Below are 27,894 nucleotides of genomic sequence, written 5' to 3' on the forward strand. Positions count from 1 at the left end.
CAGAGCCCAGCGGGCTAGTCTTGGGTTGAGTCACTTGGCTTCTCTGAGATATTCCAGGTTCTGGTGATCTGTGATGACTTCAAAGTGGTGGTGAGCTCACTCCACCCAGTGTCTCCATTCCTCCAAGCCGAGCTTGATCGCCAGCAGCTCACAATTTCCAATATCGTAATTCTGCTCCGCCGGGGACAGCTTCTTGGAATAGGAGGCGTATGGAGTCAAGGAGGCTCACCCTGCCACTGGGATAGTTCTGCTCCAAACCCGGTAGTATACAAACCCGCTCCAACTTCGACCACGAATGGGATTTCTGGATTGGGGTGCACCAGGATTGGAACGGTAACAAAGGCATTCTTCAGCCGTTGGAAGGCTTCTGTGGCCAAGAGGTTCCAGGACAGAGACTTGGGCCGGTTTCTGAGGAGTGAGATGAGAGGTGAGCTGAGGAGACTGTAATTCTGGATGAATCTTCGATAAAAGTTGGCTAAACCTAGAAAGCGTTGGAGTTCCTTTATAGTGACATGTTGGGGCCAGTTGTAAATGGTGTCCAACTTCTTCTGGTCCATCTGGATACCTTGTTGGTCGATGATATATCCGAGAAACTGGACATATGGAGTGTGGAACTCGCACTTCTCCAACTAGAGATAGAGGTGGTGTTCTCTCAGCTTTTTGAGGACCGCCTGTGTTGGCGATGTTCGGCCAGGTTCCGGGAGTAGATCAGAATGTCATCGATGTAGACGATGACGAAGCTTTGGAGGTACTCCTGGAAAACCTCACTCATATACCCCTGGAATATGGAGGGGGAGTTGGACATGCATCACATACGGCATCACCTGGTACTTGTAGTGGCCTGTCGAGGTGATGAACACTGTCTTCCATTCATCCCCCTCACGTATTTGAATGAAGTTGTAGGGGCTTCGCAGGCCCAGTTTGGAGAAATGCAAGTCCAACGGAGCTGTTCCAATGTGGCAGGGACCAGAGGAAGAGGGTAACTGAATTTGACAGTCTGAGAGTTGTGTGCACGGTAGTCGATGCACGGCCGCAAGCCTCAGTCCTTCTTTGCCGCGAAGAAGGGTAGACCTTACCTTTCGGTGGAGTGGCACCAGGCAGCAGGTCGATGGCGCAGTCCCATGGCCGTTGAGGTGGTAGACGGGTCGTCAACCGCTTGCTGAACACATCCTGGAATGCCCGGTACTCTGGCGGGACTTCAGTTTTGCTCTCGGTTTCTGGACTCTCAACGGAGGTGGAGTTCACCTGAATAATGGATAAAGACTTCAAAGGATGTCGACAGGTGAGGCGTGTAGACGGTTTGAGCACAGAAGAAAGGCAGTCTTTGAAGCAGGGATCACTCCATTGCAGAATTTCTCCAGAGTTCCAATTGATGGTGGGTTCATGTTGGTTCATCCAGGGGCGTCCCAGGATGAGGTCAGCGGTTGATCCTTCCAGCACCATTAACGTGATCTTCTCCTCATGCATTCAGCTAACGCAGAGCATTACTGTGGGGTAGAAATGACAAATGTGACCATGGCCCAGTTGTTTGCCGAGAATGGTATGGATGTCTAGTTCGTGGGAGCAACGTTTTCTCTGGAGGTTGAGTCTTTGGAGAAGTTGATGAGAGATGAAGTTCCCTGCGGACCCGGAGTCGATGAGCGCTTTGTGCTGAAACGAAAAGTTTATGGGTGAGAATTTGGACAAGTGTGCGAGTGAGGAGTGCAATCTGAGGCAGGAACTGGATAGTACTCACTGCTGGGCATGGTGGTCGAATCGGGCAGTTCGTGATGATGTGACCTTACCCTCCACAATACAGAAATAAGTGCTGTAGTAGCCTTCTTTGACGCTCCGCGTTGGTGAGATGATATGCGTCAACCTCCATGGGTTCAGGTGATGGAAGGGCGACAGATGTTGAGGTGGGCGGAGGACGCGGAGCGGGTTGATCCAGTGAACAGGCTGATAGACGTTGGGAGATGTGCACAGTTTTCTGAATGAAACCCTCCAGACTGACGGTGTCGTCATAAATTAACATCTGGTGGCGCACTTCCGGGTTGAGACCCTGGCAAAAGGCTGTGAACAGGGCTGTCTCATTCCACCCGCTAGATGCCGCTATAGTGTGGAACTGAAGAGCATATGCATTGATGGAAGTATTACCTTGACAGAGGTTGAACAGCTGATCGTGAACGGATAATACTGATGCAGTTTGACCGAAGACTTCCTTAAAGTGGATGGTGAGAGTGCATCTAACACGGTTAGAACAAGTGTATAGTGAACATGCAGATATCGGATATGGCAGTGTAAATGCGGCCTTAGTTTGTATCACCTGTTTTTATGTGCTCTGTTTCTGTTTTCTTTGTTCCCTATGTTCCCACTCATAGTTAATGATTGGGTTCATCACCTCTTTCTAGATAAGTTGCGCATTATCTTGTGACTTTAAGCCCTGAGTTTAGTTCTGTCTTTTGTTTAGTATTGACATTGTAATATGTGCAAAGCTGTTGCATTTGTTTTCTCACCGTGTTTGTCTGCAGCCTGTGTTTTTCCATTTATTATAATTTTTGTCAATAAAGTAAAAAAGCTGCATCCAGATCCTCTTCTCCTCTCCTGTTTACAGTAAATTACTATTTTTTCCTAGCGTAGGGGTGGCATTTAATGATTTTACTTTAAAAAAAAAAAGGTGCATATAATTACATATTTTGGGCTTTAATATTTGCTTACCGTTTTATAAAAGCAATAAGCTACCCCAGGTGTGCTGTTTGTTAATACAGTCTCGCACTTTATTGCTTACATATACCAGAAAGTTGTGCAAGATGGCTCATATGTGCCAAAATCTAGACTTAATTTGTGGATTTATTTCTTCATCATCATTACTGATGAAGATTTCAGGGATGTATGACTTGTGTGGTAAGCAATGTTTTAAATGTTTAATATTTTGGGGGCATTTTTACTAAGGTGATATCATTATTACTAAATGTCAGTGTTGTCCACCTCTTTTTTCCATTGCTTTATGAGTGTGTGTTTAACTGTGATCTGGGCTGTCCCACAGGCAAGGGACCCGAGACCATGTTTGCTGGTCAGAATCTGAATGATAATGAATGGCACACAGTGCGAGTGATCCGGAGAGGGAAGAGTCTGAAGCTGTCTGTGGATGATTTGCCCACTGTGGAAGGTATCCTGTTTGCTCCTGTTCTTTTGCTTTATACTGTTACAATGGGAGTTACACATTCTGACTATTTAGTTTACCTGTGCAAGTTCATTTGTGCATTTGCATTTTGTGCAGTTGTAATATTATGTTTTTGTTGCATATATATCTGATTTATCTCATATGCGTTTTTTGGTTGGAGTTATTTAAACAGCCACCAGTTCAGACAGCAATGCCCAACATTATGATTGGATTATCATAAAAAAACAAAACAAAAAAACATTGGCAGTACATTACTAATAATCTAGCTGTGTTATTCTTTCCTTGTCATATTTTCTTGAACAGTTTAATTAACATTGGTTAATTGTCTCATCATGACGTGGATGGAATGAGGCTTTGAAATCAAATCCATTTGGACTTAATCTTCCAAATTTTCTTTCTGGAAAACACCTATTAAAATATCTAAAAGGCTTTTCACACTGTGATTAACATCGGGTTATCGGCATTCTAAAACCTCTTTTAACCCCTGGTAAAGGAACGTTTCACACTACGGGTTTTCACTTTAACACATTCTGTTAAAGGTGCTCTAAGCGATCCCGGGAGACGTTACTTCTTGTTGACATTCGAATTGTTGTCAAACAAAACAGAGGCTAGCTCGACCCTCCCTCCTCCTCATCCCGTCTCCTCGCTCCTCCCCTCCTTTCCGACATAAAGGAAAGTCCAAATAGTCACTACAAACAAAGTTAAGTTTTACTGATACTTCATTCAATGAGTAATGTCGCCAAGTTAGATAAATGCTTTAATTAGCTAATCTAGCTAATTACATCCTTGTGTTGGTTTAGCGAACATGAACGTCAGTTTAGAAAGAAAAATGGATTTACCTGTTCTGCAAAAACACAGCAACTGAATGTCAGATTGGAAGCCCTTCTGCACGCGCACTAACCCCCCAAACCCCACCCTCAAATACTTCTTGTCGGTGATTGGCTGGAACACTGTTTATTATGTTTCGGGGTGCGGTTGAGCCCAGTTTGTTTTTGTTGCCGTTTGTGGAGCCTGTGGTGTCTAGAGAGACCGCGTTTCTTTACAGTGTGTTCAGGGGACAGGCAGCGAGCGGATAGTGAGGAGATGTTTGCTGTATGTGACAAAAAATGTTTTGGCGTAAAAAACGCGTCGCATCACTTACAGCACCTTTAACTATAAGTAACGTTGCACCTACACCTACAAAAGTTTGGAAACATTATGCTTTAAGCAGATATGCAAACTGCTTATCAAGCCTGTATTTATTTGATCAAAAATACAGAAAAAAAAAATTTATATTGTGATATATTAAATTGGTTTTCAATTTATTATACTTTAAATTATCATTTATTTCTGTGATGCAAAGCTGAATTTTCAGGATCATTACTCCAGTCTATCACATGATCCTTTAGAAATCACTCTAATATGATGATTCAGGAAACAGTTCTGCTGCTTAATATTTTTTCATAACCTGTGATACTTTTTTTAGGATACTTTGATGAATAAAAAGTAAAAAAAAAAAATAATAATAAAAAAAAATATATATATATATATATATATATATATATATATATATATATATATATATATATATATATATATATATATATAAAAAAGAAGCAAATGTTTTAAAAATAGAGATATTTTGTAACAACAATATACACTACTGGTCAGTATTTTTTTTCTTTCTTTTTTTGAAATAAATCAATACTTTTATTCAGCAAGGATGTGTTAAATTGATAAAAAGTGATAGTAAAGAAGATTTATATTATTAGAAAATATTTTTTTTTATTCAGAATAAATGCAGTTCTTTTTAACCTTTTATTCATCAAATATATTAGGCAGCAGAACTGTTTCCAACACTTCTGAAGGATCATGTGATAGACTGGATGTCACATGTGACACTGAAGACTGGAGTAATGATGCTGAATCAGATGCTGAACCTGATTCAGCTTTGCATCACAGGAATAAATTATTTTTTAAAGTATATTCAAATAGAAAACTATTATTTTAAGTTGTAATAATATTTCACAATATTACTGTTTTTTTTTCCTGTATTTTTTATCAAATAAACGCAGCCTTGATAAGCATTAGAGACTTCTTTCAAAAATATAAAAAAATCATAATGTTACCAAACTTTTGACCTGTACTGTACATGTCTACTAGCTCTCATTAGAGTGTTAGTAGAGTATTAGTAGATAATGGTAGGGTTAGGGTTAGAATAAGTTACTTATAGACTATTACAATAAAGAGCTAGCAGATATTAAGCAGACAGTCAACTAATACTCTAAAGAGAGTTAGTTGACATGTAGTTGCAAAGTTACTTATAGTCAACAGTGTTAATAAGGACCATCAAAATAAAGTGTTACCCATACTTATAATTTAGAAGTGGGATTTACATTGGAGCAGGATTAGAGCAGATTTTACTCTGTTAACCCCGCGTTGCGGTACCAAACTGAACAGTGAACAGTGTGAAAAGATGCACTGTTAGAATGTTATGACTAGATGCTTAGCAGTCCACAGCCATTCGCGTGCCACGTAAATGGTGACAGAAAACGCAACAATTGGAGTGAAGATGAGACTCTCATTCTTACCTTTATTGTCCAAAAAGTCTGTTCAGGATAAACTTGATAGTACAGTTGGCAATTTATCATTTGAGGACATGCAGTGCTGAAGCGTTTATATAAACATTTCACAAGCGGCGTTCGTCCAATCAGTGACACTGACACCGCAAATATGCAAATAATGACTTTAACCCTGGGTTTAGGAATGCACGGTTTGAAACTGCAGCGTATGAAGACCCAGGATTAATTGTTAACCCCCGGGTAAATTATGAGCAATGTGAAACATGAAGCAAGATAACCCAGGGTTTACAGTGATTAAGGGTTAACTATTTCAAGTGTGAAAAGCCCTACAATAGGCATTATTGCAGTCTATATTGTATGATAAGTTAATAAACTAATCATCATGATAGGCCTAGTTGGAGTTTGTTTGCTTTTTTATGATCCACATGAAATAAACCTTTAATTTTTCTCAACACTCTGCCATGAAACAGGAGAGATACCAGGTGACCACACACAGCTGGAGTTTCATAACATAGAGACGGGGATCATTACAGAGAAACGCTACCAACCCGTCATCCCCTCCAACTTCATTGGGCATCTCCAGAGTCTGACTTTTAATGGCAAGCCATACATCGACCTCTGCAAGAACGGAGACATCGAATACTGTGAAGTCAACGCCGTGATCGGATTTAAGAACATCATTGCAGATCCAGTGACCTTCAAGTCCTGCTCAAGCTATGTGACTCTGAGCACACTGCAGGCGTACTATTCCATGCACCTGTTCTTCCAGTTCAAGACCACCTCATCAGACGGACTCATCATGTTCAATAGTGGAGATGGAAATGATTTCATAGCTGTAGAGCTGGTGAAGGGGTACGTTATGGAGAGACAGACATGAGCATTACAGTTAGATGCTCTTAGTGCTGTACATGGTTTAAGAGAATATGTGCATTAATAAGTAATTTATTAATTCAATCATTCATTCAACATCTTCATTCCCTTCCAAAATATTTTATAATCCTTGAAAAAAAAGAGATATTTCTAGGTATGGAAATGTATCAATGTGCACAGGTTAGTGTGGAATTTTCCTATTATTATTATTTTTATTATATTAGACCTATTTATATTTAGATCTTTAAAATCATCCATATTATTGACAGTCGAGGTGCTATCAGAATTGAAAATATTCATCCCTTACCAGTGATTTTATTTCTCAGAGGTTTGCCCTTCAATAGCTCAGGAAACATTGAGACAGAGATATTGAACTGACAGTGTATAGAAAAATATGATAACACTCACTTAAAGTGTCACGTACGTGTGGCTGTTATTAATGCACAACAATGAATAAACAGAAACCGTCTTTATTTAACAAACTCACATGCAGGAGAGTGCTAGAGAAGTCAGAATCAGGAGGAGCCAAGCTGGGACCCAGACCACAGCCAGGATGATGGCCCATAGTGGAGTCGATGGAGGGAGGAGCCGTGAGCCAAGAGCTGATGGGGCCGAGCAACGCTGAAGGTTCAGGCAGCAGCGATGAGCATCCGAGGTGGAGTCAGGGTGCCAGAGGACTGAGGCGAAGCCGATGGGATTGAGGAATAAGGTGGAGCCGGAGGGAAGGCAGAGTCTGACAAAGCCAAATGGGTGGAGGGTCGAGGTGCAGCTGAAGACCCGGAAGTCCTTGGCGTAGGTAGAACAACATCTGACCAAGGAGGAGCCGGAAGGCTGATGATCCTATGTGGAGCCGAGGGAGGGATGAGTCAAGGTGGAGCCGACTGGTCACTGAGCAGAGGTGGAATTATGGGCTTGGCGGCTGGAGGCGGAACCAGGGGATCCTTGTGCTGATGTGGAGCTGGAGACTGGAAAGCCCGAGGTGGATCAGTGGAGCAGAGTGGAACAAACAGAGGAGGAGCCGAGGGACTGAAGGCAAACAGCAGAGTCGGGGCTGAGGAACTGGCAGTCATTGGAAGAGAAGGTGGGAGTGGGAGGTTGGGTGGGATCTCTGTGCGGGACCAGCAGAGACGCAGGAGACTTGGAACTGGACAGGAATAGCGGGGATGGGAGACACAGGAGACTTACAGCTGGACAGGACCAGTGGAGACACAGGAGACTTGGACCTGGGCAGGACCAGTGGAGACACAGGAGACTGGGAGCTGGGCAGGACCAGTGGAGACACAGGAGACTGGGAGCTGGGCAGGACCAGTGGAGACACAGGAGACTGGGAGCTGGGCAGGAACAGCGGGGATGGGAGACACAGGGAAACACCCACCTCAAATTTCTCGTAATAATTCCCAGAGGCCATATGCAGCTCACCCTCAGAATCAGGAGTGTGGGCGGGGCTCCATTCCATGACCTCGTACTCCAATACACTCCCACTGGTACTGACGATGTAGCCGTCTCACGCACCTGGTCAGACTTTTCCTTTGGGTCGGGCTCTAGGGCGGTGGTTGTCTCAGTCCTCTTTACTGGCTTGTGCATCTCGGCAGGCTCTGGTCTCAGTCTGTGGTGCCTCTGGCGTTAGCTCCGTGTAGTGTGCGGGCAGTGGCTGGCTGGGCTCTGGGTCCGGAGTGGGGCAGATGGAGATCTGTTATTCACCAGCACCCACTGCACAAATGTGACGAAATCCCCCTGTGGACCACGCGCTCTGTGAGGCACACCTGAGGTGAACGGTCCACAGTCCGCATAGTGGGTTAGCCATGCCAAATCTAAAAAGTCGCTTGTGTGGTCCTCCAGTGAATGGTCCTTTTGCTCGATTAAGATAAAAACACAGCTAAAATAGTCTATTCTTGGTGCGATATTCTGTCATGTATGAGTGGCTGTAATGAAAGCACGATGATGAGTAAGCATGTAGGAAAGCACTGGAGAAGTCACAGAAACACAAACACATAACCATAAACGACATCGGAAAACTGAACAATTGAAACTCGGGGTTTAAATACAAGGGTGAGTAATCAGTGTAAAACAGAACATGTGTGTGAATCAAATTAACAACTATGGAGACTAACTAGGAACACAGGCAAACAGAAACAGGGAGAACCAAACTAAAACACACTGAAAACTAAACAAAACAATCAAATTTGCAGATTCCTTGTTGCATCCAAAATTGGTTGATTGTAATGCATATGCATTACATACAGTATATGCATTATACTTTCTAAAGGTGTAATAATTATTACTTATTACCAAAACACAATTACTCATGAGACCATATAATGACTTATAAGGTGTATAAGGTGTAAAAGCTTAGCTCAAATAATTTAAACCTGAAAGAATTTGACAAAAAATATTTAAGTTCTTATTGAGATGTCTGACTTTTCATTGCAGACAACTTGAGGGATTATGTAGATTACTTCTGTTACTCTCGACTCGAGCAAACATGTCAGTTTAGGGTCTTTATCTCAAGAGTAAAACTTTTCTTCAGCAAAATGTCTCCATGTAATTACATCTCTATCTAAGAAAAACAATCGAGATATTACAGAGATCTTGTTTGTGATTTTTCTTTTCCATATTGTTAAACTGTATTCAGCTTGCACCTGATAACGAATCTTAAATCTTTGTTTAGCTACCTGCATTACGTCTCAGATCTGGGAAACGGTGCTCATCTCATCAAAGGAAACTCAAACAAACCTCTCAATGACAACCAGTGGCACAACGTCATCATCTCCAGAGACACGAATAACATGCACACTGTCAAGATCGACACCCAGATCACCACCCAGACCACTGTGGGGGCCAAGAACCTCGACCTAAAAGGTAGATTTCACATTATAGTGTTATTGTAACTTGTCAATTCATACAGCCGCTGTGACAAAGGGTTTTATCGATTAAAAAATATTTCTTAGATCCACAAATTAATTTTATACAATAATAAATGCATAATATATTATGTTCCTGTGTAAACTGATTTCATTTTAAAGTTTAGAGGATGAGAGGGATGTTAACAATATATGATATTTAACTATATCATTTTGAACATTATGCTCTCTTTGCAGGTGATCTTTATATTGCTGGTGTTCCCGAGAAGATGTACAAAGATTTACCCAAGTTAGTTCACGCAAAGGAAGGATTTCAAGGCTGTTTGGCATCTGTGGATCTGAACGGCCGTTTGCCAGACCTGATGTCAGAAGCGCTGGCCTGTGTTGGACAGATTGAGAGAGGATGTGAAGGTGACAGCATCTTTTTTCTTTCTGTGTAATATGCGGAATAATGCAATAATTATTGATGCTACAGGATCTGATCACCCTCTCTGGGGTTTATTTTGCAACCATGGTCTGCTGACTCTAGATAAGTGAGTTAACATGTAGTTACATTATTACTTGAATGTCCACAGGGGACCTTCAAAAAGTAACCCTTAGGTATGGTGGCCTAGTAGTGCACAACACAACGCAATTCAAAAAGCAAACATAAGTTCACAACAACAGAAACAAGCCACAAAACAACGAAAACAAGCCACAGCATCCCAAAATCAAGCCACAACACAACGGAAATGCTCCCGACTAGGGAGCTCACGGAGCTCTGTAAAGTTAGTTTTCCTTGCCACTGTTCTATAAAGTTGTCAGTCTAACAAAGATATCAATACCACAAGTTTTAACAGTATGTAACCATTGTATATCGACATGAAATATTAATTCAAAATCACATACGTGCATTATAGCTGCATATTTATACCTGAGAATGCTCTGCCGCGCTTCCACGGTGCAGAATGCCTAAGGGAACGCCTGCCAGTTCCACCAAGTGGTTAAAATGTATAATTTGTATTAATTAAAGTGACTTTTAATATTTCAGACATGTTCAAATTCCAAATCTTTTAGTTGTTTCCTATTGTTAAGACTGACTTACTACAGGTGACATTTTTCCAATACCTCCCCTCATGTATGTACAGTATCTGTATATCTATTATATCTGTAAAAAAAAAAAAAAAAAAAAAAAAGATTAAAAAAAGCCTATAGACTAAACAAGTAATACTCATGTGCATGACGTAACGGTTTTCACAGATTCGCGTTTTTGTGGTTTACACAGAGAAAAGGGTGTTAGTTTTCAAAAACGTGCATTTTGAAACCCGTTTTCAAAAGTTTGTATTTTCAGTCCACCAAAACGCTGTTGTCCTGTAAATTAATGGCCAAAAAGCATAAAAAGTGTTTGGTGTTGTGTAAACAGCCCATGGTTTACTCAGTTTACCTCAGTAAGCATTCTACACTCTCACTATTATTGCTGTTGTCAGAAGATTTGTTGTATCTGTTAAGCTGTAGATGTTCATTGTGTCTCATGCAAATGCAGACGTTTTCAGTGTCTGCCGGAAACACTCCTAAATGAATAGAAGGATTTCTGCTGAGTTTGCTGCATGAAATCTACTTTACATACACTGTGTTATACCACAAACAACATTCATATTTCATTCTGTTTTCATTACATTCCTATTTTCCATAAATGACACATTGACCTTTTTCTTGGCAGCTGCTTCGTCCTTGTTCGAAAGTCCTTGTACTGTATCTGGGTGTTTCACAATTCATTATTGATGAATTCTCATTTCCTTTCCTTGCGTCCTTGCTACTCTCTTAAGATTCAAGGGCAACATGTAAGGAAAGGAAACAAGGTGGAGGAAGAAGTTGCGCACAAGGGAGCCGTATGCCTGTATGTTGTTAAATATGAATTAAGATATTCATGTGAAATTTCATTAGGGTATTGAGAAGCACTCCATGCGTAAGGGCACAAGTGTGTTTTTTATTGGTTCATCTGAAATCAAGGAACCAAGAGCGCTTTTGAGTATGAAATACTCAGACTTATGCCATTTTTAAAGGTCAGCTTAAGACATATTTTTTAAACTTGCAGTTTCCTGTTGATGTGTTTCTTGTTGCTTTTAACAGTTGTTTATTATGTGTACAGCGCTTTGAGAAGCTGCTTTTAAAGGCGCTTTATAAAATAAAGGTTATTATTATTATTAAATAATAACTGGGTTTGCCAAATTTTACCAGATTTTTACCTGGTTTGCCAAAAGTTAGTACCATTGAATCTTGGGAACTTTCTGCCCCAAACATCCTCTTTGCCAAAGGTTGCAGTTCCAGTATTCCAGGATTGCATGTTATATGTGACCAAAACCTGGGAAAAACCATTCACAGGTCACAGGTTTTTGATGATGGATGAGGCAAACCAGACAAATCAGATAGCTATCCGATCAGTCACATGAAGTGACCAGGTGTAAACAGGCTCTGAGTATAAATGGGAGGCTGGCTGGTATATAGTAAGTTGGAGGCGTGGCCCTAGCCAGCAGCCAATCAGAGCTTCAAGAGCACTTATTAAAGTCCTCCTGTGGTGAAAATCCAGCTTTTAATGTTGTTGATGTGTCTATGTGGTGTTTTTAATATGCTTTAAGACAAACCATGTGTAAATTCATAAGTCGACACCATTGCTGAGTATTTCCTCCTTAAAACTGCAGTGAACCAAAGACAGTCTCAAAAACACGCTTTGAAATCGCTGGTGTTTCTGACATCACAAACTACCTTGTAACCAATCAGATCAACGTGTGATCGTCAACCAGTGGATCTCTGAGCTGAGTGAGTGAGTGGAGGCGGGGCTCATTTGCATATTCGTAGAACCACGCATACTAAATGAGGCAAAGGTGTAGAGTTACATTTAAGATATTTTAAGCCATGAAGACATTTTTTTCAAGGATAAAAACATTTAAATATGTCATGATATATCAGCCACCATATCGGTATCGGCTGATATGCAGTATGGTAATTTTTAATGTTATCATTATCGGTCCAATAAGAAGATTTGGCCGATATCTTTAAGCCAATAAATAATGGATTATTTCCTTTAGCTAAAACACTTCAGATGTGCACTGTTCGCCATGACGGTGCCAAAAGCTTTTTTTTTTTGGTACAGAAAGTTGGCCATAGGAGTGTAAAATCTATTTTAAAACTTAGTCAAGTCAAGTCAAGTCATCTTCATTTATATAGCGCTTTTAACAATGTAGATTGTTTCAAAGCAGCTTTACAGAGATAAACGTATAATTTAAGGTAACAGAGATTGTTTTGGCTTTATAGCGGTTCTTTAATAAAGTTAAACTTACACTGGTATGCTACTGTACTTTTTTCGTTTGATTTATGTTATAGTGCTTGTGACATGTCTTTTAATGGTGAGACTTTTGTTTTGTAATCAACAAAAAATTGGATGTAGATTTAGCAGCCAATATATCGTTATCGGCTTTCAAATATAAAGAATTATAGGTTATCGATATCGGCTAAAATTTGTATATCTTTGCATCCCTAGTCTTTAACTGCTATGCACTTACATGATATAATAATACTTGTTAAGTACAACTTACTTATTGTGTTGCTGTTGTATTGGAAGACACTTGTGCTGATATTGAGGAGGATACGAATATGGTTAGGACAGGTTTGGTTGGTTTATGGGTGGGTTAAGAGGTCAACAGTGTATTTATACATGTAATTACAGACATTAATTTGCACATGCAGGTGTTTTTAAATGTAAGTACAATGTAAAAACACAATAAGTGCAGCGTATCAAATGATTAATTTACATGTTAGTACACTCAGTATAAAGTGGGACCAAGTTTGGTTTTATTGTACAGTAGTTAATGCGTTAATAACAAAGCATCATGTAATAACATAATTTTAAAAGTATAACTATCAGGGATATCTGGACCCGTTTGTTATTAGTTTCACTTTCATGGACTTTTAGTTTGTATTCATCAGTCACATGTGTTTTTTGTCTTTGTTTCCCGCCACTCATCTGTTGCCATGGATACCATTAATCTCAGCAGCTCATCATTCAGTTCGTCACCACTGTGTATTTAATTTCCTCCTTGTCCACGCTTCAGTTGTCAGTTGTTTTTTTGTGTTAGTGCGCGCTGTTTCGCGTGCTGCCTTCCAGTTGAATAAAACCTTGTTTATGTTTTGTAATTCTGTCATCCGTCTTCATCTTCTTCATCTTGTGACAATTACATGATTAATGTAATAAAATGTGTGTTTTTCTGTGCCTGATCTCTGATGGTGTTCCTGTAGGGCCCAGCACGACCTGTCAGGAGGATTCCTGTGGTAACCAGGGTGTTTGTCTCCAGCAGTGGGAGGGCTTCACCTGCGACTGCAGCATGACCACGTACGGAGGACCTTTGTGTAATGATGGTAAGTGAAAATGAAAAGTACAACAGATGCTTGCTTGATCTGTGGTGTTGTAACACTGAAATCATATCCAGGGTAATAATGATGAGGGAACAACACCCATATATTTGTGTAGTTGACTGTGGACTATCATATGGACGCTTTGCCATGTTCAGTGTAGACAGCTGCAAGCTGGTGTGACGTGTCATGTCAAACATAGCGGCTGGTGTAGACACAGTGTTCTGTGCTGCAAATCACCATTTGGTTTTCACTGCTGGACACTCTAGCGAGAGCAAAGTTACTACAGTAATTCAGTGTGGTATGACAAATTAATTTGATGAAATCAATGATTGAACAGATATTAAAAATAGCGTTGCTTTAAATTAATTTGAGATTAAAAAAATCTGCTTGCACAGTTGTAAAAAAAGTATCATAATTATGTTTATAATAGTTTATGTCATGTCATCCATTTACAATTTAAGAACTCATTTGTAGAGATTCTTTTGAGAGTATTCCACATGGAACATTTCAAAGTACAAAAACAACATCACAAAACAAAACTCAACCAAATGAGCTGTTTCTGAAAAAAAAAGAAAGAAAAAAAAAGTTATTTCTGCTATATTTCAGACACGCTATTAACTAGAATACCAAAGATTGATTGTAAGTGATTGTTTAGAGTTTAGAGTATTTTCTATTTATATTTTCTGTTTTCTAAAAATGGTTATATTAAACTCACTGTACTTCAGGACAGATGGATTTTCTGCTGGTCTCAATGTGATAAAGCACTGCTGTATTGTCTGTCACCACTTGAGGGCACTCACATGAAGCACAAACAACACTTACTGAATCACACCATCTCGAAAAACTGACAGCATGTCTTTCTCAGCAGCCTTCATGTTAGAGTTGCACAAAGGGTTTATATACTCACTGGGGCTTGAAAGTCAGTTTTGAGCTGAGGAAATTCATTTAATCGTGTTAAACATTGATTTTAGCTTGTAGCCCGAAATGAAAACATGAAATGAGCATCAACTGTGTGAAAATGCAGCTAATCAACGGTAGATCTAGATCACTTTCAGTAGTTATGAACTGTACTGAAGGATGTGTGCTCAGAAAAGAGAGAATTATGTTCGTCATATTTCTTCTCATTCAGGAAGGGAATCTTCATTCTTCATAAGAACTTTTCACATTAGAAATAGTTAACCTGGATGTTTCTAAAACCCAGGGTAAAAATAATCCTAGGTTATCCTTGCTTCATGTTTGCTTCATGTATCCAATGCCTCACATTGCTCATAATTTCCCTTACCCAAGGTTATAAGCAGTGTTTAAAATGAAGATTATCTAGGGCTAAGCACAATGTGAAAAGCCTTGTAAAGTCCCTCTCACTAACTATGTTTACATGCAACCAAACAATCAGTTTATAAGATTGATGGCCCAGTCGGACTGAAACGCTTACTAGTAAACACCTCAATCAGTCCGATTGAGCTTGATTGGAATAAAATTTAGATCTGATTGAAGTATCTTGATTGAATTTTAGAGGGATAGCTCACACAAAAATGAAAATTCTGTCATTATTTACTAACCCTCACGTCGATCTAAACCTGTAAGACTTTCGTTCATCTACGTTTGAGCTTCCGCAAGAACCAATGAGGTTCATTCTCGTGTTACGCAGCACGTTTGAGCTTCAGCAAGAACCAGTGAGGTTCATTCTCGCTTTACGCAGCACGTTTGAGCTTCAGCAAGAACCAATGAGGTTCATTCTCGTGTTACGCAGCACGTTTGAGCTTCAACAAGAACCAATGAGGTTCATTCTCGCGTTACGCTGCACGTTTGAGCTTCAGCAAGAACCAATGAGGTTCATTCTCGTGTTACGCAGCACGTTTGAGCTTCAGCAAGAACCAGTGAGGTTCATTCTCGCGTTACGCAGCACGTTTGAGCTTCAGCAAGAACCAGTGAGGTTCATTCTCGCGTTACGCAGCACGTTTGAGCTTCAGCAAGAACCAATGAGGTTCATTCTCGCGTTACGCAGCACGTTTGAGCTTCAGCAAGAACCAATGAGGTTCATTCTCGTGTTACGCAGCACGTTTGAGCTTCAGCAAGAACCAGTGAGGTTCATTCTCGCGTTACGCAGCACGTTTGAGCTTCAGCAAGAACCAATGAGGTTCATTCTCGTGTTACGCAGCACGTTTGAGCTTCAGCAAGAACCAGTGAGGTTCATTCTCGCGTTACGCAGCCCGTTTGAGCTTCAGCAAGAACCAGTGAGGTTCATTCTCGCGTTACGCAGCACGTTTGAGCTTCAACAAGAACCAGTGAGGTTCATTCTCGTGTTACGCAGCACGTTTGAGCTTCAGCAAGAACCAATGAGGTTCTTTCTCGTGTTACGCAGCACGTTTGAGCTTCAGCAAGAACCAATGAGGTTCATTCTCGCGTTACGCAGCCCGTTTGAGCTTCAACAAGAACCAGTGAGGTTCATTCTCGTGTTACGCAGCACGTTTGAGCTTCAGCAAGAACCAATGAGGTTCTTTCTCGTGTTACGCAGCACGTTTGAGCTTCAGCAAGAACCAATGAGGTTCATTCTCGCGTTACGCAGCACGTTTGAGCTTCAGCAAGAACCAGTGAGGTTCTTTCTCGCGTTACGCAGCACGTTTGAGCTTCAGCAAGAACCAGTGAGGTTCATTCTCGTGTTACGCAGCACGTTTGAGCTTCAGCAAGAACCAATGAGGTTCATTCTCGTGTTACGCAGCACGTTTGAGCTTCAACAAGAACCAGTGAGGTTCATTCTCGCGTTACGCAGCACGTTTGAGCTTCAGCAAGAACCAATGAGGTTCTTTCTCGTGTTACGCAGCACGTTTGAGCTTCAGCAAGAACCAATGAGGTTCATTCTCGTGTTACGCTGCACGTTTGAGCTTCAGCAAGAACCAATGAGGTTCTTTCTCGCGTTACGCAGCACGTTTGAGCTTCAGCAAGAACCAGTGAGGTTCATTCTCGTGTTACGCAGCACGTTTGAGCTTCAGCAAGAACCAATGAGGTTCATTCTCGTGTTACGCAGCACGTTTGAGCTTCAGCAAGAACCAGTGAGGTTCATTCTCGTGTTACGCAGCACGTTTGAGCTTCAGCAAGAACCAATGAGGTTCATTCTCGTGTTACGCAGCACGTTTGAGCTTCAACAAGAACCAGTGAGGTTCATTCTCGCGTTACGCAGCACGTTTGAGCTTCAGCAAGAACCAATGAGGTTCTTTCTCGTGTTACGCAGCACGTTTGAGCTTCAGCAAGAACCAGTGAGGTTCATTCTCGTGTTACGCAGCACGTTTGAGCTTCAGCAAGAACCAATGAGGTTCATTCTCGTGTTACGCAGCACGTTTGAGCTTCAACAAGAACCAGTGAGGTTCTTTCTCGTGTTACGCAGCACGTTTGAGCTTCAGCAAGAACCAATGAGGTTCATTCTCGTGTTACGCAGCACGTTTGAGCTTCAGCAAGAACCAATGAGGTTCATTCTCGTGTTACGCTGCACGTTTGAGCTTCAGCAAGAACCAGTGAGGTTCATTCTCGTGTTACGCAGCACGTTTGAGCTTCAGCAAGAACCAATGAGGTTCATTCTCGTGTTACGCAGCACGTTTGAGCTTCAACAAGAACCAGTGAGGTTCTTTCTCGTGTTACGCAGCACGTTTGAGCTTCAGCAAGAACCAATGAGGTTCATTCTCGTGTTACGCAGCACGTTTGAGCTTCAGCAAGAACCAGTGAGGTTCATTCTCGTGTTACGCAGCACGTTTGAGCTTCAGCAAGAACCAGTGAGGTTCATTCTCGTGTTACGCAGCACGTTTGAGCTTCAGCAAGAACCAATGAGGTTCATTCTCGTGTTACGCTGCACGTTTGAGCTTCAGCAAGAACCAGTGAGGTTCTTTCTCGTGTTACGCAGCACGTTTGAGCTTCAGCAAGAACCAATGAGGTTCATTCTCGTGTTACGCAGCACGTTTGAGCTTCAGCAAGAACCAATGAGGTTCATTCTCGTGTTACGCTGCACGTTTGAGCTTAAGCAAGAACCAATGAGGTTCATTCTCGTGTTACGCAGCACGTTTGAGCTTCAGCAAGAACCAATGAGGTTCATTCTCGTGTTACGCTGCACGTTTGAGCTTCAGCAAGAACCAGTGAGGTTCATTCTCGTGTTACGCTGCACGTTTGAGCTTCAGCAAGAACCAGTGAGGTTCATTCTCGTGTTACGCAGCACGTTTGAGCTTCAGCAAGAACCAATGAGGTTCATTCTCGTGTTACGCAGCACGTTTGAGCTTCAGCAAGAACCAGTGAGGTTCTTTCTCGTGTTACGCAGCACGTTTGAGCTTCAGCAAGAACCAATGAGGTTCATTCTCGTGTTACGCAGCACGTTTGAGCTTCAGCAAGAACCAGTGAGGTTCATTCTCGTGTTACGCAGCACGTTTGAGCTTCAGCAAGAACCAATGAGGTTCATTCTCGTGTTACGCAGCACGTTTGAGCTTCAGCAAGAACCAATGAGGTTCATTCTCGTGTTACGCTGCACGTTTGAGCTTCAGCAAGAACCAGTGAGGTTCTTTCTCGTGTTACGCAGCACGTTTGAGCTTCAGCAAGAACCAATGAGGTTCATTCTCGTGTTACGCAGCACGTTTGAGCTTCAGCAAGAACCAATGAGGTTCATTCTCGTGTTACGCTGCACGTTTGAGCTTCAGCAAGAACCAATGAGGTTAATTCTCGTGTTACGCAGCACGTTTGAGCTTCAGCAAGAACCAATGAGGTTCATTCTCGTGTTACGCTGCACGTTTGAGCTTCAGCAAGAACCAGTGAGGTTCATTCTCGTGTTACGCTGCACGTTTGAGCTTCAGCAAGAACCAGTGAGGTTCATTCTCGTGTTACGCAGCACGTTTGAGCTTCAACAAGAACCAGTGAGGTTCATTCTCGCGTTACGCAGCACGTTTGAGCTTCAGCAAGAACCAATGAGGTTCATTCTCGTGTTACGCTGCACGTTTGAGCTTCAGCAAGAACCAGTGAGGTTCTTTCTCGTGTTACGCAGCACGTTTGAGCTTCAGCAAGAACCAATGAGGTTCATTCTCGTGTTACGCAGCACGTTTGAGCTTCAGCAAGAACCAGTGAGGTTCATTCTCGTGTTACGCAGCACGTTTGAGCTTCAGCAAGAACCAATAAGGTTCATTCTCGTGTTACGCTGCACGTTTGAGCTTCAGCAAGAACCAATGAGGTTCATTCTCGCGTTACGCAGCACGTTTGAGCTTCAGCAAGAACCAATAAGGTTCATTCTCGTGTTACGCAGCACGTTTGAGCTTCAGCAAGAACCAGTGAGGTTCATTCTCGCGTTACGCTGCACGTTTGAGCTTCAGCAAGAACCAGTGAGGTTCATTCTCGCGTTACGCTGCACGTTTGAGCTTCAGCAAGAACCAGTGAGGTTCATTCTCGCGTTACGCAGCACGTTTGAGCTTCAGCAAGAACCAATGAGGTTCATTCTCGTGTTACGCAGCACGTTTGAGCTTCAGCAAGAGCCAGTGAGGTTCATTCTCGTGTTACGCAGCACGTTTGAGCTTCATCAAGAACCAATGAGGTTCATTCTCGTGTTACGCAGCACGTTTGAGCTTCAGCAAGAACCAGTGAGGTTCATTCTCGCGTTACGCAGCACGTTTGAGCTTCAGCAAGAACCAGTGAGGTTCATTCTCGCGTTACGCTGCACGTTTGAGCTTCAGCAAGAACCAGTGAGGTTCATTCTCGCGTTACGCTGCACGTTTGAGCTTCAGCAAGAACCAGTGAGGTTCATTCTCGCGTTACGCAGCACGTTTGAGCTTCAGCAAGAACCAATGAGGTTCATTCTCGCGTTACGCAGCACGTTTGAGCTTCAGCAAGAACCAATGAGGTTCATTCTCGCGTTACGCAGCACGTTTGAGCTTCAGCAAGAACCAATGAGGTTCATTCTCGCGTTACGCAGCACGTTTGAGCTTCAGCAAGAACCAATGAGGTTTATTCTCGCGTTACGCAGCACGTTTGAGCTTCAGCAAGAACCAATGAGGTTCATTCTCGCGTTACGCTGCACGTTTGAGCTTCAGCAAGAACCAATGAGGTTCATTCTCGCGTTACGCTGCACGTTTGAGCTTCAGCAAGAACCAATGAGGTTCATTCTCGTGTTACGCAGCACGTTTGAGCTTCAGCAAGAACCAATGAGGTTCATTCTCGTGTTACGCTGCACGTTTGAGCTTCAGCAAGAACCAATGAGGTTCATTCTCATGTTACGCTGCACGTTTGAGCTTCAGCAAGAACCAATGAGGTTCATTCTCGTGTTACGCAGCACGTTTGAGCTTCAGCAAGAACCAATGAGGTTCATTCTCGTGTTACGCTGCACGTTTGAGCTTCTGCAAGAACCAATGAGGTTCATTCTCGTGTTACGCAGCACGCTGGAGCTTCAACAAGAACCAATGAGGTTCATTCTCGTGTTACGCTGCTGCACGTTTGAGCTTCAGCAAGAACCAATGAAGTTCATTCTCGCGTTACGCAGCACGTTTGAGCTTCAGCAAGAACCAATGAGGTTCATTCTCGCGTTACGCAGCACGTTTGAGCTTCAGCAAGAACCAATGAGGTTCATTCTCGCGTTACGCAGCCCGATTGAGCTTCAACAAGAACCAATGAGGTTCATTCTCGCGTTACGCAGCACGTTTGAGCTTCAGCAAGAACCAATGAGGTTCATTCTCGCGTTACGCAGCACGTTTGAGCTTCAACAAGAACCAATGAGGTTCATTCTCGCGTTACGCTGCACGTTTGAGCTTCAGCAAGAACCAGTGAGGTTCATTCTCGCGTTACGCAGCACGTTTGAGCTTCAGCAAGAACCAATAAGGTTCATTCTCGTGTTACGCAGCACGTTTGAGCTTCAGCAAGAACCAGTGAGGTTCATTCTAGTGTTACGCAGCACGTTTGAGCTTCAGCAAGAACCAATAAGGTTCATTCTCGTGTTACGCAGCACGTTTGAGCTTCAGCAAGAACCAATGAGGTTCATTCTCGTGTTACGCAGCACGTTTGAGCTTCAGCAAGAACCAATAAGGTTCATTCTCGCGTTACGCAGCACGTTTGAGCTTCAGCAAGAACCAGTGAGGTTCATTCTCGCGTTACGCAGCACGTTTGAGCTTCAGCAAGAACCAATAAGGTTCATTCTCGTGTTACGCAGCACGTTTGAGCTTCAGCAAGAACCAGTGAGGTTCATTCTCGCGTTACGCAGCACGTTTGAGCTTCAACAAGAACCAGTGAGGTTCATTCTCGCGTTACGCAGCACGTTTGAGCTTCAGCAAGAACCAGTGAGGTTCATTCTCGTGTTATGCAGCACGTTTGAGCTTCAGCAAGAACCAATAAGGTTCATTCTCGTGTTACGCAGCACGTTTGAGCTTCAGCAAGAACCAGTGAGGTTCATTCTCGCGTTACGCAGCACGTTTGAGCTTCAACAAGAACCAGTGAGGTTCATTCTCGCGTTACGCAGCACGTTTGAGCTTCAGCAAGAACCAGTGAGGTTCATTCTCGTGTTACGCAGCACGTTTGAGCTTCAGCAAGAACCAGTGAGGTTCATTCTCGCGTTACGCAGCACGTTTGAGCTTCAACAAGAACCAGTGAGGTTCATTCTCGCGTTACGCAGCACGTTTGAGCTTCAGCAAGAACCAGTGAGGTTCATTCTCGTGTTACGCAGCACGTTTGAGCTTCAGCAAGAACCAATAAGGTTCATTCTCGTGTTACGCAGCACGTTTGAGCTTCAGCAAGAACCAGTGAGGTTCATTCTCGCGTTACGCAGCACGTTTGAGCTTCAACAAGAACCAGTGAGGTTCATTCTCGCGTTACGCAGCACGTTTGAGCTTCAGCAAGAACCAGTGAGGTTCATTCTCGTGTTACGCAGCACGTTTGAGCTTCAGCAAGAACCAATAAGGTTCATTCTCGTGTTACGCAGCACGTTTGAGCTTCAGCAAGAACCAATGAGGTTCATTCTCGTGTTACGCAGCACGTTTGAGCTTCAGCAAGAACCAATAAGGTTCATTCTCGTGTTACGCAGCACGTTTGAGCTTCAGCAAGAACCAGTGAGGTTCATTCTCGCGTTACGCAGCACGTTTGAGCTTCAACAAGAACCAGTGAGGTTCATTCTCGCGTTACGCAGCACGTTTGAGCTTCAGCAAGAACCAATGAGGTTCATTCTCGCGTTACGCTGCACGTTTGAGCTTCAGCAAGAACCAGTGAGGTTCATTCTCGCGTTACGCAGCACGTTTGAGCTTCAGCAAGAACCAATAAAGTTCATTCTCGTGTTACGCAGCACGTTTGAGCTTCAGCAAGAACCAGTGAGGTTCATTCTAGTGTTACGCAGCACGTTTGAGCTTCAGCAAGAACCAATAAGGTTCATTCTCGTGTTACGCAGCACGTTTGAGCTTCAGCAAGAACCAGTGAGGTTCATTCTCGCGTTACGCAGCACGTTTGAGCTTCAGCAAGAACCAATAAGGTTCATTCTCGTGTTACGCAGCACGTTTGAGCTTCAGCAAGAACCAGTGAGGTTCATTCTCGCGTTACGCAGCACGTTTGAGCTTCAACAAGAACCAGTGAGGTTCATTCTCGCGTTACGCAGCACGTTTGAGCTTCAGCAAGAACCAGTGAGGTTCATTCTCGTGTTACGCAGCACGTTTGAGCTTCAACAAGAACCAGTGAGGTTCATTCTCGCGTTACGCAGCACGTTTGAGCTTCAGCAAGAACCAGTGAGGTTCATTCTCGTGTTATGCAGCACGTTTGAGCTTCAGCAAGAACCAATAAGGTTCATTCTCGTGTTACGCAGCACGTTTGAGCTTCAGCAAGAACCAATGAGGTTCATTCTCGCGTTACGCAGCCCGATTGAGCTTCAACAAGAACCAATGAGGTTCATTCTCGCGTTACGCAGCACGTTTGAGCTTCAGCAAGAACCAATGAGGTTCATTCTCGCGTTACGCAGCACGTTTGAGCTTCAACAAGAACCAATGAGGTTCATTCTCGCGTTACGCTGCACGTTTGAGCTTCAGCAAGAACCAGTGAGGTTCATTCTCGCGTTACGCAGCACGTTTGAGCTTCAGCAAGAACCAATAAGGTTCATTCTCGTGTTACGCAGCATGTTTGAGCTTCAGCAAGAACCAGTGAGGTTCATTCTAGTGTTACGCAGCACGTTTGAGCTTCAGCAAGAACCAGTGAGGTTCATTCTCGTGTTACGCAGCACGTTTGAGCTTCAGCAAGAACCAATAAGGTTCATTCTCGTGTTACGCAGCACGTTTGAGCTTCAGCAAGAACCAGTGAGGTTCATTCTCGCGTTACGCAGCACGTTTGAGCTTCAGCAAGAACCAGTGAGGTTCATTCTCGTGTTATGCAGCACGTTTGAGCTTCAACAAGAACCAGTGAGGTTCATTCTCGCGTTACGCAGCACGTTTGAGCTTCAGCAAGAACCAGTGAGGTTCATTCTCGTGTTACGCAGCCCGTTTGAGCTTCAGCAAGAACCAGTGAGGTTCATTCTCGTGTTACGCAGCACGTTTGAGCTTCAGCAAGAACCAATAAGGTTCATTCTCGCGTTACGCAGCACGTTTGAGCTTCAGCAAGAACCAGTGAGGTTCATTCTCGTGTTACGCAGCACGTTTGAGCTTCAGCAAGAACCAATAAGGTTCATTCTCGTGTTACGCAGCACGTTTGAGCTTCAGCAAGAACCAGTGAGGTTCATTCTAGTGTTACGCAGCACGTTTGAGCTTCAGCAAGAACCAATGAGGTTCATTCTCGCGTTACGCAGCACGTTTGAGCTTCAACAAGAACCAATGAGGTTCATTCTCGCGTTACGCTGCACGTTTGAGCTTCAGCAAGAACCAGTGAGGTTCATTCTCGCGTTACGAAGCACGTTTGAGCTTCAGCAAGAACCAATGAGGTTCATTCTCGCGTTACGCTGCACGTTTGAGCTTCAGCAAGAACCAGTGAGGTTCATTCTCGCGTTACGCAGCACGTTTGAGCTTCAGCAAGAACCAATAAGGTTCATTCTCGTGTTACGCAGCACGTTTGAGCTTCAGCAAGAACCAGTGAGGTTCATTCTAGTGTTACGCAGCACGTTTGAGCTTCAGCAAGAACCAATAAGGTTCATTCTCGTGTTACGCAGCACGTTTGAGCTTCAGCAAGAACCAGTGAGGTTCATTCTCGCGTTACGCAGCACGTTTGAGCTTCAGCAAGAACCAATAAGGTTCATTCTCGTGTTACGCAGCACGTTTGAGCTTCAGCAAGAACCAGTGAGGTTCATTCTCGCGTTACGCAGCACGTTTGAGCTTCAACAAGAACCAGTGAGGTTCATTCTCGCGTTACGCAGCACGTTTGAGCTTCAGCAAGAACCAGTGAGGTTCATTCTCGTGTTACGCAGCACGTTTGAGCTTCAACAAGAACCAGTGAGGTTCATTCTCGCGTTACGCAGCACGTTTGAAATTCAGCAAGAACCAGTGAGGTTCATTCTCGTGTTACGCAGCACGTTTGAGCTTCAGCAAGAACCAATAAGGTTCATTCTCGTGTTACGCAGCACGTTTGAGCTTCAGCAAGAACCAATGAGGTTCATTCTCGCGTTACGCAGCACGTTTGAGCTTCAACAAGAACCAATGAGGTTCATTCTCGCGTTACGCAGCCCGATTGAGCTTCAACAAGAACCAATGAGGTTCATTCTCGCGTTACGCAGCACGTTTGAGCTTCAGCAAGAACCAATGAGGTTCATTCTCGCGTTACGCAGCACGTTTGAGCTTCAACAAGAACCAATGAGGTTCATTCTCGCGTTACGCTGCACGTTTGAGCTTCAGCAAGAACCAGTGAGGTTCATTCTCGCGTTACGCAGCACGTTTGAGCTTCAGCAAGAACCAATAAGGTTCATTCTCGTGTTACGCAGCATGTTTGAGCTTCAGCAAGAACCAGTGAGGTTCATTCTAGTGTTACGCAGCACGTTTGAGCTTCAGCAAGAACCAGTGAGGTTCATTCTCGTGTTACGCAGCACGTTTGAGCTTCAGCAAGAACCAATAAGGTTCATTCTCGTGTTACGCAGCACGTTTGAGCTTCAGCAAGAACCAGTGAGGTTCATTCTCGCGTTACGCAGCACGTTTGAGCTTCAGCAAGAACCAGTGAGGTTCATTCTCGTGTTACGCAGCACGTTTGAGCTTCAACAAGAACCAGTGAGGTTCATTCTCGCGTTACGCAGCACGTTTGAGCTTCAGCAAGAACCAGTGAGGTTCATTCTCGTGTTACGCAGCACGTTTGAGCTTCAGCAAGAACCAATAAGGTTCATTCTCGTGTTACGCAGCACGTTTGAGCTTCAGCAAGAACCAGTGAGGTTCATTCTCGCGTTACGCAGCGCGTTTGAGCTTCAGCAAGAACCAGTGAGGTTCATTCTCGTGTTACGCAGCACGTTTGAGCTTCAGCAAGAACCAGTGAGGTTCATTCTAGTGTTACGCAGCACGTTTGAGCTTCAGCAAGAACCAATAAGGTTCATTCTCGTGTTACGCAGCACGTTTGAGCTTCAGCAAGAACCAGTGAGGTTCATTCTCGTGTTACGCAGCACGTTTGAGCTTCAGCAAGAACCAGTGAGGTTCATTCTCGCGTTACGCAGCACGTTTGAGCTTCAGCAAGAACCAATGAGGTTCATTCTCGTGTTACGCAGCCCGTTTGAGCTTCAGCAAGAACCAATGAGGTTCATTCTCGCGTTACGCAGCACGTTTGAGCTTCAGCAAGAACCAATGAGGTTCATTCTCGTGTTACGCAGCCCGTTTGAGCTTCAGCAAGAACCAGTGAGGTTCATTCTCGCGTTACGCAGCCCGTTTGAGCTTCAGCAAGAACCAATGAGGTTCATTCTCGTGTTACGCAGCACGTTTGAGCTTCAGCAAGAACCAATGAGGTTCATTCTCGTGTTACGCAGCCCGTTTGAGCTTCAGCAAGAACCAGTGAGGTTCATTCTCGTGTTACGCAGCACGTTTGAGCTTCAGCAAGAACCAATGAGGTTCATTCTCGTGTTACGCAGCCCGTTTGAGCTTCAGCAAGAACCAGTGAGGTTCATTCTCGCGTTACGCATCACGTTTGAGCTTCAGCAAGAACCAGTGAGGTTCATTCTCGTGTTACGCTGCACGTTTGAGCTTCAGCAAGAACCAATGAGGTTCATTCTCGCGTTACGCTGCACGTTTGAGCTTCAGCAAGAACCAGTGAGGTTCATTCTCGCGTTACGCATCACGTTTGAGCTTCAGCAAGAACCAATGAGGTTCATTCTCGCGTTACGCTGCACGTTTGAGCTTCAGCAAGAACCAATGAGGTTCATTCTCGCGTTACGCTGCACGTTTGAGCTTCAGCAAGAACCAATGAGGTTCATTCTCGCGTTACGCAGCACGTTTGAGCTTCAGCAAGAACCAATGAGGTTCATTCTCGTGTTACGCAGCACGTTTGAGCTTCAGCAAGAACCAATGAGGTTCATTCTCGCGTTACGCAGCCCGTTTGAGCTTCAGCAACTCATGTTACGCAGCACGTTTGAGCTTCAGCAAGAACCAATGAGGTTCATTCTCGCGTTACGCAGCACGTTTGAGCTTCAACAAGAACCAATGAGGTTCATTCTCGCGTTACGCTGCACGTTTGAGCTTCAGCAAGAACCAGTGAGGTTCATTCTCGCGTTACGCAGCACGTTTGAGCTTCAGCAAGAACCAATAAGGTTCATTCTCGTGTTACGCAGCACGTTTGAGCTTCAGCAAGAACCAGTGAGGTTCATTCTAGTGTTACGCAGCACGTTTGAGCTTCAGCAAGAACCAATAAGGTTCATTCTCGTGTTACGCAGCACGTTTGAGCTTCAGCAAGAACCAGTGAGGTTCATTCTCGCGTTACGCAGCACGTTTGAGCTTCAGCAAGAACCAATAAGGTTCATTCTCGTGTTACGCAGCACGTTTGAGCTTCAGCAAGAACCAGTGAGGTTCATTCTCGCGTTACGCAGCACGTTTGAGCTTCAACAAGAACCAGTGAGGTTCATTCTCGCGTTACGCAGCACGTTTGAGCTTCAGCAAGAACCAATAAGGTTCATTCTCGTGTTACGCAGCACGTTTGAGCTTCAGCAAGAACCAGTGAGGTTCATTCTCGCGTTACGCAGCACGTTTGAGCTTCAACAAGAACCAGTGAGGTTCATTCTCGCGTTACGCAGCACGTTTGAGCTTCAGCAAGAACCAGTGAGGTTCATTCTCGTGTTACGCAGCACGTTTGAGCTTCAACAAGAACCAGTGAGGTTCATTCTCGCGTTACGCAGCACGTTTGAGCTTCAACAAGAACCAGTGAGGTTCATTCTCGTGTTACGCAGCACGTTTGAGCTTCAGCAAGAACCAATAAGGTTCATTCTCGTGTTACGCAGCACGTTTGAGCTTCAGCAAGAACCAATGAGGTTCATTCTCGCGTTACGCAGCCCGATTGAGCTTCAACAAGAACCAATGAGGTTCATTCTCGCGTTACGCAGCACGTTTGAGCTTCAGCAAGAACCAATGAGGTTCATTCTCGCGTTACTCAGCACGTTTGAGCTTCAACAAGAACCAATGAGGTTCATTCTCGCGTTACGCTGCACGTTTGAGCTTCAGCAAGAACCAGTGAGGTTCATTCTCGCGTTACGCAGCACGTTTGAGCTTCAGCAAGAACCAATAAGGTTCATTCTCGTGTTACGCAGCATGTTTGAGCTTCAGCAAGAACCAGTGAGGTTCATTCTAGTGTTACGCAGCACGTTTGAGCTTCAGCAAGAACCAGTGAGGTTCATTCTCGTGTTACGCAGCACGTTTGAGCTTCAGCAAGAACCAATAAGGTTCATTCTCGTGTTACGCAGCACGTTTGAGCTTCAGCAAGAACCAATGAGGTTCATTCTCGCGTTACGCAGCACGTTTGAGCTTCAGCAAGAACCAGTGAGGTTCATTCTCGTGTTACGCAGCACGTTTGAGCTTCAGCAAGAACCAATAAGGTTCATTCTCGTGTTACGCAGCACGTTTGAGCTTCAGCAAGAACCAATGAGGTTCATTCTCGCGTTACGCAGCCCGATTGAGCTTCAACAAGAACC

The 27,894-nt window shown here is 43.7% G+C and overlaps 1 protein-coding gene across 1 annotated transcript in view; it reads left to right on the forward strand.

Annotated features, from left to right (window-relative positions):
- LOC308682205 (neurexin-1a-like) overlaps positions 1 to 27,894 on the forward strand; it is a gene marked incomplete at its 3' end in the record, with an annotated part of 115,849 nt that overhangs the window by 36,673 nt on the left and 51,282 nt on the right. Inside the window, exons 6-10 of the mRNA XM_081351730.1 lie at positions 3,026 to 3,148; positions 6,195 to 6,576; positions 9,263 to 9,453; positions 9,693 to 9,866; positions 13,728 to 13,847. Coding sequence (XP_081207856.1) covers positions 3,026 to 3,148; positions 6,195 to 6,576; positions 9,263 to 9,453; positions 9,693 to 9,866; positions 13,728 to 13,847 — 990 coding nt within the window. The remainder of the gene's footprint in view (positions 1 to 3,025; positions 3,149 to 6,194; positions 6,577 to 9,262; positions 9,454 to 9,692; positions 9,867 to 13,727; positions 13,848 to 27,894) is intronic.

This window comes from Scardinius erythrophthalmus (genome assembly GCF_964197995.2).
Source record: "Scardinius erythrophthalmus genome assembly, chromosome: 21".
Lineage (NCBI taxonomy): Eukaryota > Metazoa > Chordata > Actinopteri > Cypriniformes > Leuciscidae > Scardinius > Scardinius erythrophthalmus.